The following is a 15892-nucleotide window of genomic DNA, read 5'->3' as shown; positions in this document are numbered from 1 at the left end:
GTAAAACCTTGCAGCTATTCAGAGTCAGACCCCTCGACTGCATGGAGACTGGCTGACTGCAGCTCCCACTGACAATAACCTTCCTTCATCTAAATCTCAGCCATCTTGGACCAGATGGCTCGCTGGCTGGCCACGTTCTGGCAACACAACATTCGTTTGTGGAAGGAGGCACAAACGGACATCTGATCAACGCAAGCTACATGTGTTCCTGATTCCAGCCCCCCGAGCGAGCGGAGCAGACTGCAGACGTTCTCGTAATACGGATTATAAAACCCTCCGATGTCTCCAGAGAAGGCTCAAGATGTATTACAAGATGCCCAGATTTTTTTTTTTTTAGAAGACAATAAAACAAAACACAAACACAAATTTGGTGAATAAAAAAAAGAAATAATAGTAAATCATGAAATCGATATTAATGTACATATCAAATAAATAGAAGGAGGATATCGAGTATTTAAAAGTGGAGGTGGAGGTTTTGTCTTACCATGCCTCTGAAGAGCTGCCAGTCGCCGAAGTTCATGTTCATCTCTTTCTTCAGCTCTTCCAGGTTGCATTGAGACAGCACCCGGCCATTCACATTGGCCTAACACGGAGAGAGGGAGAGACATGATCACGACTGATCAAATACATGCACATTGGGCCAGTTCGGCCACAGATAAAAACTAATCCTGGACTAAAAAGCACTATCAATGGAGATTCTCCATCAAGCTTGATTTTTATTCAAGGATTAGGCTTAATCTGTGTCCGGGAATCTGCCCCATACTGTATAAATTAGGGCATAAGTGGGCATAAATTGAGTAAAGTAGGCCCATATGTACAGTTCCAGTCAAAAGTTTGGACACACCCAATCATTTAAGGGTTTTTCTTTATTTTGACTATTTTTTACATTGTAGAATAAGTGGAGACATCAAACATATGATAACACATATGGAATCATGAAGTAACCAAAACAGTGTTAAACAAATCAAAATAGATTTTATATTTGAGATTCTTAAAAAGTTGCCACCCTTTGTCTTCATGACAGATTTGCACACTCTTGACATTCTCTCAACCAGCTTCATCTGGAATGATTTTTCTACAGTCCTGAATGAGTTCCCACATGTGCTGAGAGAGGCAGAGGCTGCTTGTTGGCTGCTTTTCCTTCGCTCTGCAGTCCAAACAATCTCAATTGGGTTGAGGTTAGGTCATTGTGGAGGCCAGGTCATCTGATGCAGCACTCCATCACTCTCCTTCTTGGTCAAACTGCCCTTACACAGCCTGGAGGTGTGCTATGGGTTATTGTCCTGTTGAAAAAAAAATGATAGTCCCACTAAACGCAAACCAGATGGGATGGCGTATTGCTGCAGAATCCTGTGACCATGCTGGTTAAGTGTGCCTTGAATTCTAAAGATATCACCAGCAAAGCACCCCCACACCATCACGCCACCTCCTCCATGCTTCACGGTTGGAACCACACATACGGAGATCATCCGTTCACCTATTCTGCGTCTCACAAAGACACAGCGGTTGGAACCAAAAACCTCAAATTTGGACTCATTACACCAAAGGACAGATTTCCACCGGTCTAACATCCATTGAGCATGTTTCTTTGCCCAAGCAAGTCCCTTCTTCTTATTGCTGTCCTTTAGTAGTGGTCTCTTTGGATCAATTCAACCATGAAGGCCTGATTCATGCAGTCTCCTGTGAACAGTTGATGCTGGGATGTGTCTGTTACTTGAACTCTGTGAAGCATTTATTTGGGCTGCAATTTCTGAGGCTGGTAACGCTAATGAACTTATCCTCTGCAGCAGAGGTAACTTTGGGTCTTCCTTTCCTGTGGTGGTCCTCATGAGAGCCAGTTTCATCATAGTGCTTGATGGTTTTTGCGACTGCACTTGAAGAAACGTTCAAAGTTCTTGAGATTTTCCGCATTGACAAAAAATTCCACAAATTAACTTAATTGAAATACATTCCAGGTGACTACCTCATGAAGCTGGTTGAGAGAATGCCAAGAGTGTGCAAAGCTATCATCCATGCAAAGGGTGGCTACTACCTTCCGATGGTATACAGTAGTCCTGGGCCACATTTCCAAACATGAGCTTGTATGAACTCTACATTGCTATACTTTCCTCAGGAAACAAATGTGTCCCCGGTTGTGCACCTCACAAAACAATAAATCATTTTACAAAGACAATGTCTCACTTAAAGTGTTGTTAGGTGGGCCGACTGGGGTCTAGAGCAGTGGTTCTTCAAACATTCAACCTCCAGCTGCATACCCCCTCTAGCACCAGGGTCAGCGCACTCTCAAATGTTGTTTTTAACCATCATTGTAAGCCTGCACACACACACACCCCTACCCCTTTTTCAATTTTCGCCTAAAATGACATACCCAAATCTAACTGCCTGTAGCTCAGGCCCTGAAGCAAGGATATGCATATTCTTGGTACCATTTGAAAGGAAACACTTTGAAGTTTATTGAAATGCGAAAGGAATGTAGGAGAATATAAACACAATATATCTGGTAAAAGATAATACAAAGAAAAATAACAACAGTTCTTTTGTATTTTCCTTGTACCATGCAAGTGAAATGCAAGTGAAAGGCCATAATGTATTATTCCAGCCCAGGTGCAATTTAGATATTGGCTACTAGATGGCAGCAGTGTGCACGCAAAGTTTTAGTCCAATGAACCATTACATTTCTGTTCAAAATATCGTATCAAGACTGCCCAAAGCCTGCCTAATTTGTTTAGTAATAACTTTCATGTTCAAAACTGTGCACTCTCCTCAAACAATAGCATGGTATTTTTTCACTGTAATAGCTACTGTAAATTGGACTGTGCAGTTAGATTAACAAGAATTTAAGCTTTCTGCCAATGTCAGACATGTCTATGTCCTGGGAAATATTCTTGTTACTTACAACATCATGCTAATCGCATTAGCCTATGTTAGCTCAACTGTCCCATAAGAATAAGTGTGAATTTTTGTCACAACATAGCTCGCGGGAAGTGACAAAGAGTTCTTATAGGACCAGGGCACAAATAATAATAATCAATAATTTTGCTCTTTATTTAGCCATCTTACAGAATTTTTTTTATTTGTTCCTCAAAAATTAACCACAGGTTAATGAGAAGGGTGTGCTTGAAAGGATGTACATAAATCTGCAATGTTGGGTTGTATTGGAGAGAGTCTCAGTCTTAAATCATTTTCTACACAATCTACTTTCACATAGGTACGTGGTTTAAAAGGGCATCAATGTCTTAACAGCGCGATTTGCCAAGGCAGGATACTGCCTGTGTGTCCCATCCCAGTGTTATGAGGCAGAAATCTGGCAGTGGCTTCTGATTAAATTCAAGTTTCACAGAACCGCTTGTTGCAATTTCGATGAGGCTCTCTTGTTCAGATATCGGTAAGTGGACTGGGGGCAGGGCACGAAAGGAATGATGAATCCAGTTGTTTGTGTCGTCCGTTTCGGGAAAGTACCTGCATAATTGCTCACCCAGCTCCCTCAGATGCTTCGCTATATCACATTTGACATTGTCTGTACTCAGCCTTGTCTCAGGATGGTAAGTTGGTGGTTGAAGATATCCCTCTAGTGGTGTGGGGGCTGTGCTTTGGCAAAGTGGGTGGGGTTATATCCTTCCTGTTTGGCCCTGTCTGGGGGTGTCCTCGGATGGGGCCACAGTGTCTCCTGACCCCTCCTGTCTCAGCCTCCAGTATTTATGCTGCAGTAGTTTATGTGTCGGGGGGCTGGGGTCAGTTTGTTATATCTGGAGTACTTCTCCTGTCCTATTCGGTGTCCTGTGTGAATCTAAGTGTGCGTTCTCTAATTCTCTCCTTCTCACTTTCTTTCTCTCTCTCGGAGGACCTGAGCCCTAGGACCATGCCCCAGGACTACCTGACATGATGACTCCTTGCTGTCCCCAGTCCACCTGGCCATGCTGCTGTTCCAGTTTCAACTGACCTGAGCCCTAGGACCATGCCCCAGGACTACCTGACATGATGACTCCTTGCTGTCCCCAGTCCACCTGGCCATGCTGCTGCTCCAGTTTCAACTTCCACCTGACTGTGCTGCTGCTCCAGTTTCAACTGTTCTGCCTTATTATTATTCGACCATGCTGGTCATTTATGAACATTTGAACATCTTGGCCATGTTCTGTTATAATCTCCACCCGGCACAGCCAGAAGAGGACTGGCCACCCCACATAGCCTGGTTCCTCTCTAGATTTCTTCCTAGGTATTGGCCTTTCTAGGGAGTTTTTCCTAGCCACCGTGCTTCTACACCTGCATTGCTTGCTGTTTGGGGTTTTAGGCTGGGTTTCTGTACAGCACTTTGAGATATCAGCTGATGTACGAAGGGCTATATAAATAAATTTGATTTGATTTGTAAGCTTGAGTTCATTTGCACACAAACAAATAATACAAATGATGGAAAGACCTGCGTGTTGTCCTTGTTAATACAAACAGAAAAGAGCTCCAACTTCTTAATCATAGCCTCAATTTTGTCCTGCACATTGAATATAGTTTCGGAGAATCCCTGTGATTCAGATCATTCAGGCGAGAAAAAACATCACCCAGATAGGCAAGTCATGTGAGAAACCCATCATCATGGAAGCGGTCAGACAAGTGAAAATTATGGTCAGTAAATGAAAACTTTAAAAAAAGTTGCCCCTTGATAACCAGAGCACTATGTTGTAAAAGTGTTACATCATCGGTCGCTGCCCATATCATTGCATAAATACATGAGCGTTCAGAGGCCTTGCTTTAACAAAGTTAACCATTTTCACTGTAGTGTCCAAATTCCCTTGGCAGCAAGAGCCTCTCGGTGGATGCTGCAGTGTACCCAAGTGGCGTTGGGAGCAACTGCTTACACATGCGTTACCACTCCACTACGTCTCCCTGTCATGGCTTTTACACCATCAGTACAGATACCAACACATCTTGACCACCAAAGTCCATTTGATGTCACAAAGCTGTCCAGTACGTAAAAAATATCCTCTCCTGTTGTCCTGGTTTCCAGTGGTTTGCAGAAGAAGATGTCTTCCTTAATTGACCCCCCATAAACGTAACGGACATATACCAGGAGCTGTGCCAGGCCCGCCACGTCTGTTGACTCATCCAGCTGTAACGCATATAATTCACTGGCTTGTATGCAAAGCAGTAATTGTTTAAAAACATCTCCTGCCATGTCACTGATGTGTCGTAAAGCAGTGTTGTTTGATGAAGACATTGTCTGTATAGTTTTTGGGGCCTTTTCCCTCAACATTGTCCCAGCCATATCCATGGCAGCAGGAGGAATTAAGTCCTCCACAATAGTATGGGGCTTGCCTGTCCTAGCCACTTGGTAGCTCACCATATAAGATACTTCTAGCCCCTTCTTAATGGTATCTGTTGCTTTTATACATGTCTTACTACTCGAAGTCATCTTTATGCTCACTCCAAAAACTCCCATGGCTTATTTTTTTAATTTACAACTGCGACCTGGCCAAGATGAAGCAAAGCAGTACAAATCAAACAACAACACAGAGTTACACATGGAATAAACAAACATACATTCAACAACACAATAAAAAAAAGTATATATACAGTTTGTGCAAATGAGGTAAGATAAGCGAGGTAAGATAAGCGAGGTAAGGCAATAAATAGGCAATAAATAGGCCATTAGTGGTGAAATAATTACAATTTAGCAATGAAACATTTGACATTGTGTTATTTTGCTAAACAGTTATTTTTGGCAGTGAAACAGAGGCTACTCAGGCGAGAAAAAAACATCACCCAAATGTGTAGCCCAATTGGAAAATGTACCGTTTGAAAATGTGAAGAAAAGAATGTGAATCACATTTTTATTTGGCGTAACCCCGTCGGCATTGCTACGCGTCACACAGTTTGGGAATAACTGGTCTACAGGAATTGATATATTGCCTAGACATTAATGACATCCTGTCTAAATGGACTGGAAGCTCAATGCAGACAGCGACTTTGGCTGTTTTGTTGGGCCATATAAAGGCTACTCAGATCATTATTAAAAGGCCCAGTGCAGTAAAAAATGTGATTGCCATGTGTTTTAAAGTATGTGGATACCCCTTCAATTTTGTCGATATGGCTATTTCAGCCACATCCATTGCGGACAGGTGTGATGGAGCTTTGGCCTGCCTAGTGACATCATCCGACGGTAAATTAGTTAATAGACCAATAAGAAAGAAGTTCCAAACCTCTCTACCAATAACAGCTAGCTTTCAGTTTTCCCCTCCCCACTCCACCCACTCCCAGACAGTCCTAGCAAAAAATCTTGCTTGAGAAATTGCTCTTTGCTAAGAAGCTATTTTTGTTTCTTTTTGACCATTTTAATTGAAAACAATCACAGTACAGTATGGAATTGTTAACCAGAAATGATTTAATATTGAAATAAAATCAGCTGCATATTAACTTTAATACAGACAGAAATTAAACCCTTGGGTGTTGATCAATATGCATACTACCATGCTCCACACTCTCATGCTGCAAGTTTGTTCTCTGAGGCCTTGAGTACATATACATTTACATTTGAAAAGCAATGCGCACTCCCATGCTACTGCATTAACTTTGAACAATACAAACTAAACAGGATAAATACATAAAGCAAACGTGAGCTTGTAACTTCATAATTATCAGCTAGCTATATGTGAATCCTATTAATCTAGCCAGCCAGCTAGTTTTACATGTAACGTAAGCTACAAATTCTTCATGGGTAGCTAGCGAGCAGCTAATTCTTCGTTAGCCAGCCTCTGGTCTATGCACACTACAGTGGATATTCTAGACAGTTAAACATGCCAAAATTAACACAGTATGTATTTATTAACGTATCAACATAAAATATTGTATTCAGGTATATGCAATGCGAGTGGGCAACATTTCATTCCAAAGGCGGTGTTTATTTTATTTTTACAGGGACAGTGCACATTAATCAACGTTGCAGTAAAAGTGCCGGTTTTAGCCTTGATGATTTTCTCTCACCTCAGCTCAAAACTCGATGGCATTCAAGAAATGTTGAGATGTATTTTATGTGGTTGCATCATATTATGTTCATATTTCAGTTGAAGCTTGCATCGGAGCATGCTTTGAAAAGTACGCATCTGAGAATTGGCCTCTGTTCTGCATACTTTGATTTGGACTCATGCTCCAACTGTTCCGTTCTGACGCAAATTGCATATTGAGATACACCCCTTGTGTGAAATGGACACACTGACATGACTGATATTGAATCTTTTGAAGTGTTGTATAAGCAAACGTAGGAGGCCGAAGTGTGTGTATATGAGGGTTGTGTGTGTGTGTGTGTGTGTGTGTGTGTGTGTGTGTGTGTTGTGTGTGTGTGTGTGTGTGTGTGTGTGTGTGTGTGTGAGAGAGAGCGACGTGTTGTATAAGCAAACGTAGGAGGCCGAAGTGTGTGTATATGAGGGTTGTGTGTGTGTGTGTGTGTGTGTGTGTGTGTGTGTGTGTGTGTGTGTGTGTGTGTGTGTGTGTGTGTGTGTGTGTGTGTGTGTGTGTATAGCAGGCCTCACCTTCTTGATGGTGGCGGTGTACTGGGCCAGCATGCTAGGGTCCATGCCATCGATGTGTATGACACGCTCACACACCACGTCCGTGTTCAGAGAGCTGAGGAGTACCACAGGGGCGCCTGGTACCCCGGAGCCAGAACCCTGTCCACACACACACACACACACAGGGAGACAGACAGAAACAGTCAGAATCACCATTTGACTAAGTAGCGTAGCATGGATAATTTACAACCACTGCAACGACTCATACGGTTAGAGCAATGCTTCAACCACCACAGCGTAGAGTTACAACCACCACAGCGTAGCGTTACAACCACCACAGCGTAGCGTTACACCACAGCTAGGTTAATATGGACGAAGGTTAACACTGGAGTATCTTATTCACTGCAACCAGGAACACTAGTCCCTTTTTCACAGCATGGCACAAAGACAAAAGAGCAAGCAACACCAAAATGCAATTATCTTTGTTAGTGCAAGCACCTGTGAGGTAACAATAGAAGAGCATTGTAACTAAAGTGGCACCAGATGTGCAATATGGGCTCTGTTGGGGGTCTTTATGTTAATCTGAACACTGTAGATGGTAGTGCAGTATTCAATGTACACACATGAGCCGTGTGTGTGTGCACGTCTCCCCCTCATATAAGCTAGAAGAGTAGCCAATATCCTCGCCCCCCTAATGATCTCGAACCAGAGACTCCCAGCTAGCCTGACATGCCACCCACTAGCAGTGAAACAAAACACAACAACCCTCCTCCTCCCTCCCCCCGCTCTCTCTTTCTCTCTATTAATACCACTAGGACATGGTTTCAGACTGAGCTACAACAAAACAACAGCTTTGTCGACATGGGCGAGAAGGCGGCAAGGCTTAGAAGATGTCTGTGCTTGCTCTCTCGCTGCGAGTGCTTGTTAGAGAAAATAAGCTGTAGACGTCTTAACAGAGCCGAGCAGAACGGGGGGGGGGGGTCTCTCTGTGAAAGGAGGCAGAGGGTGAAGGTCAGTTAGGGAGGTTAGCTACTGTACACAGACAGTGCTGAAGGAGTGTAGCGTACTGCTGTATCAGCTGCACTCTGCACTAATAGTGTGTGCGTGTGTGTGTGTGTGTGTGTGTGTGTGTGTGTGTGTGTGTGTGTGTGTGGCTATAGCAGTCAAGACTTGCTGTAGCACACTAATCTGCATGTCTGCTAATGCAAAGGAACAAGTATCAAATGAACATAGACAACTTTACCTGTTAAGTTTTATAGACATGCCTTGTGTCAGTTTGATTAGCATGCCCCTGCAGCCTTTTTCATTAAAAGCACCAGAGAGAGCAATTATCTCGTAGACTGTAGCTCCTCAATAATGATGGCCCATATGATTTCTGCTTCTTAGGTGTAGAAATTAGACTACTTGACAGGCATTTTGAAACATGCTCCTAAATTGAGTCTCGCAAACATGGCAACCAAAACTTTCCGGTGAGTTTTGTTGAACTCGACTAGAAGTAGGATTCGTGACACATCATACGTTGGATGACCTAGAAGAGGCCTAAATCCTAGAAATATTGTACATTCAACCACATGAAACGACCTTATCTAGAGGAAAATACATTATCTGTGTTCTAATGCATGTCGGGCGGAGGGAAAAGTATGACGTGTTATATTAGCTGGTGGAGGTGAGGTAGAAAGGTGGCGAGAAAGTTAGAGACAGTGAAATCCAAAGAGATGAGTGTACCTGACAGGCTGTGACAAAAAAACTGCTCTGGGGAGAGCGAGAGAGCGAGAGACAGACAGACAGAGAGACAGGATATTAGGCCACATGCTGAAGTCATCATAGAACGCAAGAGAACAGGAGACACATTCTCGTCAGACTAGAAAACAAGACATTTATCTTGAACCACAGCATGCAAAGGCACTTTTACAACATTCCATCAAGCAAAGACAAACTGAGAAGCCATTTAGTTTCAAATTATTACAGTAGGAAACAAACAAAAAATATATATATATATATTTTTAGAAACATTCAGAAGATGATCTTTGCAGAGAGGACGAACAGCACAGAGCGTGATGTTTGGAGAGAAAGTGAAGCAGAGAGAAAGAGAGCACCCTTCTCCCCTAACACAGAAAATACAAAGTTTCCATTCTGAGGAAGCCTCAAAACCTGGTCCTCCACCCAGACTTTGTATGTGTGACTGTGTACACTGTGTCAGTGTGTTACGCTGTGCCATTACGCACACGCATGTGAGTGTGTGTGTGTGTGTGTGTATGCACACAAGTGTGTGTAACTGTGTGTGTGTGAGCTCCCTGTGTGTGATAAGGCTGTAATTACAGTGGTGCGGGGCGTGGGCAGCAGAGGGATGGGGAAGAGGAAACAGAGGCCTGTGAGGGAGGAAGCATCTCTGTGAGAAGATAAGCCCTTGTGCACATTGAGTTGCTGCTTCCGTCCTGCTAGCCTCTGATGCTAATCCCGTCCTCATCCAGCCCTATGGGGATATAGCCGGTACACTATTCATCAGCTGGGGCTAGGCAATTACACTGGGCTGCCCACTGCACACGCATACAGACTGTGCTATATACACAGACCAACAGAGAGAGAGGAGAGAGTATTAGAGGGATAGAGAGAGGGTGGGATACAGAGGGTGATGGGGATTGAAAGAGATGGATCAGTGAGGACAGTAGGCATATAGGCCTTTTCCTGTTGGACTACCATAGTGAACAGAAAAAGTCAGTCAGACACATTGTACTTACCAAAAGGAAACCTACACTGAGACATTGGCCATTGTTAAATGTGTATATCCATTACTAATTGCCATGTCGTTAGCCTTTAGTTGCTTCAACCTTCCTGTGCACTAGTTGTATATGAATGTGCTCCCTACATGCAGACACTGTATAGAATGGTAGCAGTTGCACTCGCACAGTGGTTAGTCCACTCCTGGACAATGAGACTCACATTCAAAGAGGACTGAGCTATTACAATTCGCTCCGGTGCTGGCCACAAACAGGGGAGCCACCGGTGCAACTATTCAGCATGAGACATGATGTTGTCACTGACATAGCCCGTCTGCTTTCGAAGCCATGTTAGTGTATCTGGCCTGATGGAAGCGGTTAGCTGTGTGTGCGCGCGCGAGTGCATGGACAGCATTTTGGTGTGCGTTTTGTGTGTGGCGAGTTGTGACAGTCAAGACGGAAGGACACAGACGCTCCAGCTAATGCCAACACTCCACACCAGCCTGTTGCAATACCATAGGGAGATCACTGGTAGTGGGGGGTGGGGAGGCCCTCTCTGGCATCCTCAGCGATTACATCTGGACATGGGCACAGAATGGGGCACGGGGCGGGTAAGGGGGCACTGGATATAAGAATAACTCAAGCTAGTATGGGATGTAAATAAAATACATGACGACACAGTCCTTGGAGAGTGAAAAGACGTTGGGAGGAAAGAAAAGGGGTACATGCGAGACGACATAATGGATCTGAAGGTCAATGTGTCAATGTGACCCACTGCTTCTGCTATCAGGTTGTAAATCACAGCTGGCCTGGTACATTGTTGGCTGCCTCCATTCGGGATGCACTGTTTCAGTTTCAACGACTCGATATTCTGGACAAAAAAAACCTGGGATGTAACTAAGGCTTGGAATGTCAATACAATCAAACTAACAAGAGCAATGATCACAAGTCAGTCATAATGTGGATAATAGGCTCGCTTATCTATTTATGTAGAAAGCTAAAAACACAGAGCCTAACGTTAGCTAGACGGTTAGCATCTCTTGCATACGCAAATTCACTCTGGCTATCTACTCCGATTTCAGAGCACTCTCGTCTGAGTGTGCCAGAGTGCAGAATAACTGATGAATTTACGAAGGTGCAACACCTGCTGAATATGACCAGCATCAGTAAACGTAGGCAAAAAAAAGTAACAGTCAAGAATGCTCTAGGTAACATGTAAATAGTCAAACCAGCTCTGCTACAGCGAGTAAAATGGTCAGAGTGAGGTGTTCTCATTTGCGTCTGGAAGTAGCTAGCTAGCAAACTAACCAACCGTAGCCAATTAGCTTGGGTGCTTGGTTGGGACAAGCATTGGCAGGAGGATGAGGAAGCAAAACTTCCCTATTGTTTATCAGAGCAATTTTGACGGCCTACTAGCTGAAAAAAGTTTGAGAGGGTTAATCTAATGTTCCTTCATTAGATTTTAGCTCATTTTGCTCCGGCTAGCATTGGTTGTCGATGTTGATGTGCATAAATGAGGGAGCGAGAGACTTTCTTTTCATGGTAGTTTGACCAATAAGACTGTAAAGTTCCCAAATGTAAGAGGGCTCCTGTGGTGTTTACATACTTGCATAATTCAATTCAGGTGTATTTTGTGGCTTTTGGAAAACGCATTCTAATGATCTGAAGTTGCGCTGTTGCAACTGCCTGTAAACACACAGTCCAGTTCAAAGTGTATGATGGCAGGCCTCTGTGGCAAATGGTGTGTTTGTATAAAGGTCTACTTTAGCTCTGACTGACTATAGCACACCGGTCTGTGTATACTCAAGACAGATGTATTTACTGCAGTGTCTATTATTTGTCCAAACGCATGGCCACTTTCCCACTCGATATTGCGATAGCATTTTCACAAATGCCTTAGTATACACTACCGTTCAAAAGTTTGGGGTCACTTAGAAATGTCCTTGTTTTCCATGAAAAGGTACATGAAATGAGTTGCAAAATGAATAGGAAATATAGCCAAGACATTGACAAGGTTACAAATAATGATTTTTCATTGAAATAATAATTGTCCTTAAAAACGTTGCTTTCGTCATAGAATCCTCCAAAGAATCCTCCATAGAATCCTCCATAGAATCCTCCATAGAATCCTCCAAAGAATCCTCCATTTACAGCAATTACAGACTTTGGCATTCTAGTTGTCCATTTGTTGAGGTAATCTGAACGGATTTCACGCCATGCTTCCTGAAGCACCTCCCACAAGTTGGATTGGCTTGATGGGCACTTCTTACGTACCATATGGTCAAGCTGCTCCCACAACAGCTCAATAGGGTTGAGATCCGGTGACTGTGCTGGCCATTCCATTATAGACAGAATACCTGCTGACTGGCTTTTCCCTAAATAGTTCTTGCATAGTTTGGAGCTGTGCTTTGGGTCATTGTCCTGTTGTAGGAGGAAATTAGCTCCAATTAAGGGCCGGCCACAGGGTATGGCAAGGCGTTGCAAAATGGAGCGATAGCCTTCCTTCTTCAAGATCCCTTTTACCCTGTACAAATCTCCCACTTTACCACCACCAAAGCACCCCCACCACAATCACATTGCCTCCACCATGCTTGACAGATGGCGTCAAGCACTCCTCCAGCATCTTTTCATTTTTTTTCTGCATCTCACAAATGTTCTTCTTTGTGATCCGAACACCTCAAACTTAGATTAGTCTGTCCACAACACTTATTTCCAATCTTCCTCTGTCCAGTGTCTGTTATTTTGCCCATCTTAATCTTTATTTTATTGGCCAGTCTGAGATGTGGCTTTTTCTTTGTAACTCTGCCTAGAAGACCAGTATCCCGGAGTTGCCTCTTCACTGTTGACATTGAGACTGGTGTTTGGGGGGTACTATTTAATGAAGCTGCCAGTTGAGTACTTGTGAGGAGTCTGTTTCTCAAAGTAGACACAATGCACTTGTCCTCTTGCTCAGTTGTGCACCGGGGCCTCCCACTCCTCTTTCTATTCTGGTTAGAGCCAGTTTGCACTGTTCTGTGAAGGGAGTAGTACAGAGCGTTGTATGAGATCTTCAGTTTCTTGGCAATTTCTCACATGGAATAGCCTTCATTTCTCAGAACAAGAATAGACGAAAGTTCTTTGTTTCTGGCCATTTTGAGCCTGTATTCTAACCTACAAATGCTGATGCTCCAGATAATCAACTAGTCTAAAGAAGGCCAGTTTTATTGCTTCTTTACATCAGCACAAACAACAGTTTTCAGCTCTGCTAGCATAATTGCAAAATGGTTTTCTAATGATCAATTAGCCTTTTGAAAATGATACACTTGGATTAGCTAACACAATGTGCCATTGGAACACAAGAGTGATGGTTGCTGATAATGGGCCTCCGTACACCTATGTAGATATTCCATAAAAAATAATCTACCATTTACAGCTACAATAGTCATTTACAACATTAACAATGTCTACACTGTATTTCTGTATTTCAAAAAAAAAATGCTTTTCTTTAAAAAACAAGGACATTTCTAAGTGACCCCAAACTTTTGAACGGAAGTGTACATAATTCCCAAACATTTTAAGAATTTGTGGAAATGAACATATCTTTTAAAGTGTCATATTCTTCCTGGGGGTCTATTCAAACATATTTTAATAAGATTTCATGTTTCTAAAATGCTGTCAGTTCTGCTTTGAATGCAACAATGTTTCACACACAAGTTATTTTCAAAGAGATGGCTAACAACAGCAAGAGCGCTGCAATAAAAACACAGTTCCACTCACCAGATGATCATTTGAAACTTAACTTCTTGTTGAAAGTTACTCTTGAAAAGGGAGAAGCTAACAATTTAGCAACACCTTGTTAGATAACACCGGCTGCAAACTAGCAGACAACTAGCTAGCTAGACCATGGGAAAACTACTGCTATTGCGCAGTGACCTGTTGACCTTCAAGAAGACAGAAGTTTCCATGCGTTTTTGTAAAAACAGTCCCGCTCATTAAGTCAAAATATGATTGGTTGAAAATGTTGCCCTAAAACAGTTGAATGGCAGATGCCTTTTATCTAGCTTCTGATGGTCTAGCCAATGGCTAACTTAGCTAGCTAGATTTATCTCCCCAGAGACCAGCAAAGACAAATCCTGATTGGATATTTTTTCTTCATTGTTAATCCTTTCCTTTCCAACAAAAACTGAAGAGATTAAGTCAGAACATCATTGAAAATAATAATACAATTATCATTATTTTATAAATCCTTAGCCCTTCTCAGAAGACGTAGAAGGCCCATTGTTCCCCACCGTGTTTGGATTAGTAATCATTTGTAGTGTCTCTATCTGCCCTCAACATGCATTTTTTCACTCTTCTGAATGTCTAAAGAATCCAGATGTTGTTCTGAAATATGAACACAGAAATACTGGACATTTTGATCTCTTATTATGGTGGTGATTTGACAAAATTACAATCATGGTCTTGAATTGGACTCGCATTTTCTCTGGTCTACGTCTTGACTCGGTCTCGAACCCCTTGTCCCCATCCCAGTCTCGGTCTTGACTTGGTCTCGACCCCCCTCCGGTCTTTTGTCTTGACTCTGACTCGATTTGCTCCCGTCTTGAATCAGACTCGCTTTAGGTGGACCTCAAACAGAACACTGCACTATACCATAGTGGACTACTGCTAGCTACTAGTGCTAGGTGTCCTACTGACCGGCAGCTCTGTACTTACAAGTCCATTGGGGTCCCTGGGGAAGCCTGCTTTAATGGAGGGGTGTGACTGGGACGGGGCAGGGTGAGGACGGGAGCTGTATTGATGCCGGGGTAGGTGATACTCATGATGGGGGAAATAAGGCTATATGGAAGGATGAAGAAGGAGAATGGTTAAAGCGCACAACATGAGGATTGTATGAGGGATCATTCACACACACATATATCTGAGGTAACCCTAGAGCTGTGAAGGATCCTTTTTGTTTGGAGAGGAGGGTCTGCACTGTAACATTTATAAATGAGGTGACGTGAGTAAATGGACCTGTATTGTGATGTGCACTGAGGTAGCTGTGCAGTTACATTAACAAAACAGAGGTAAGTAACCGTCACTTAAACAGAGCATGGATTGCTGTCGTACCTTTGTCCATAGACTGCTTACAGGGTAAGAAACATTTCATTTATAATTTGGGTGAACTATCCCTTTAATTCGTGTGTCTCCAAAGGAAAACGGAGGTAATTTCAACTGCACTGTGATTCTCTTCATACTAAGGTGTACTGAAGTACGTTGAACAAAACTTCGGTACTCTACCGTATACTAAATGAATGTGTTCTGAGCTACGTTCAGGTGCAGTCAGTTGCTGCTGTGTTGTGTTGATGTCTCACCCGGGTGTAGAAGGGGTGCTGCGGGGCGGGCATGCTGTAGTAACTGCTGTGGGGCTGGGAGGGCACTAGCCCTGGGGGGTGTAGGGAGCCAGTGAAGGAGCCCGTGGGGGAGCAGGCGGCCGAGTGCTGGCCGAAGGCAGAAGAGGCGCGGGCTGGGACGTCCTGCAGGGGCAGCGTGGGATAGGTCACTCCTCCAATGTGCATCTGCTCCCTGGCAGCACGAACATCTACAGGGAGAGAGGGAGAAGGGAGGGGAGGGGTGACAAGTTAGGGGGAAAGATGGTAACAGGACTAGATAAGGAGAGAGATAGAGAGAGGGAGGGAGTGGGTGGGTGGAGAGACAGAAAGA

General features: G+C 43.4%; 1 protein-coding gene across 5 annotated transcripts in view; it reads right to left on the bottom strand.

The window, feature by feature from the left end:
• kidins220a (kinase D-interacting substrate 220a) overlaps positions 1-15892 on the bottom strand; it is a 125024-nt gene that overhangs the window by 11336 nt on the left and 97796 nt on the right. For 4 of the 5 annotated variants that reach the window (XM_020500890.2, XM_020500893.2, XM_020500889.2 and 1 more), the window contains exons 25-28: positions 15544-15770; positions 14903-15025; positions 7515-7652; positions 485-583 (exon numbers count right to left, since the gene is read on the bottom strand). In XM_020500890.2, coding sequence (XP_020356479.1) covers positions 485-583; positions 7515-7652; positions 14903-15025; positions 15544-15770 — 587 coding nt within the window. The remainder of the gene's footprint in view (positions 1-484; positions 584-7514; positions 7653-14902; positions 15026-15543; positions 15771-15892) is intronic. The other variant, XM_031788361.1, reaches the window with a different exon arrangement.

This window comes from Oncorhynchus kisutch, linkage group LG14, assembly GCF_002021735.2.
Source record: "Oncorhynchus kisutch isolate 150728-3 linkage group LG14, Okis_V2, whole genome shotgun sequence".
NCBI classification, from domain to species: Eukaryota; Metazoa; Chordata; class Actinopteri; order Salmoniformes; family Salmonidae; genus Oncorhynchus; species Oncorhynchus kisutch.
Note: the sequence above shows the minus strand (reverse complement) of the source record. Positions and strands in the feature narration are given on the sequence as shown.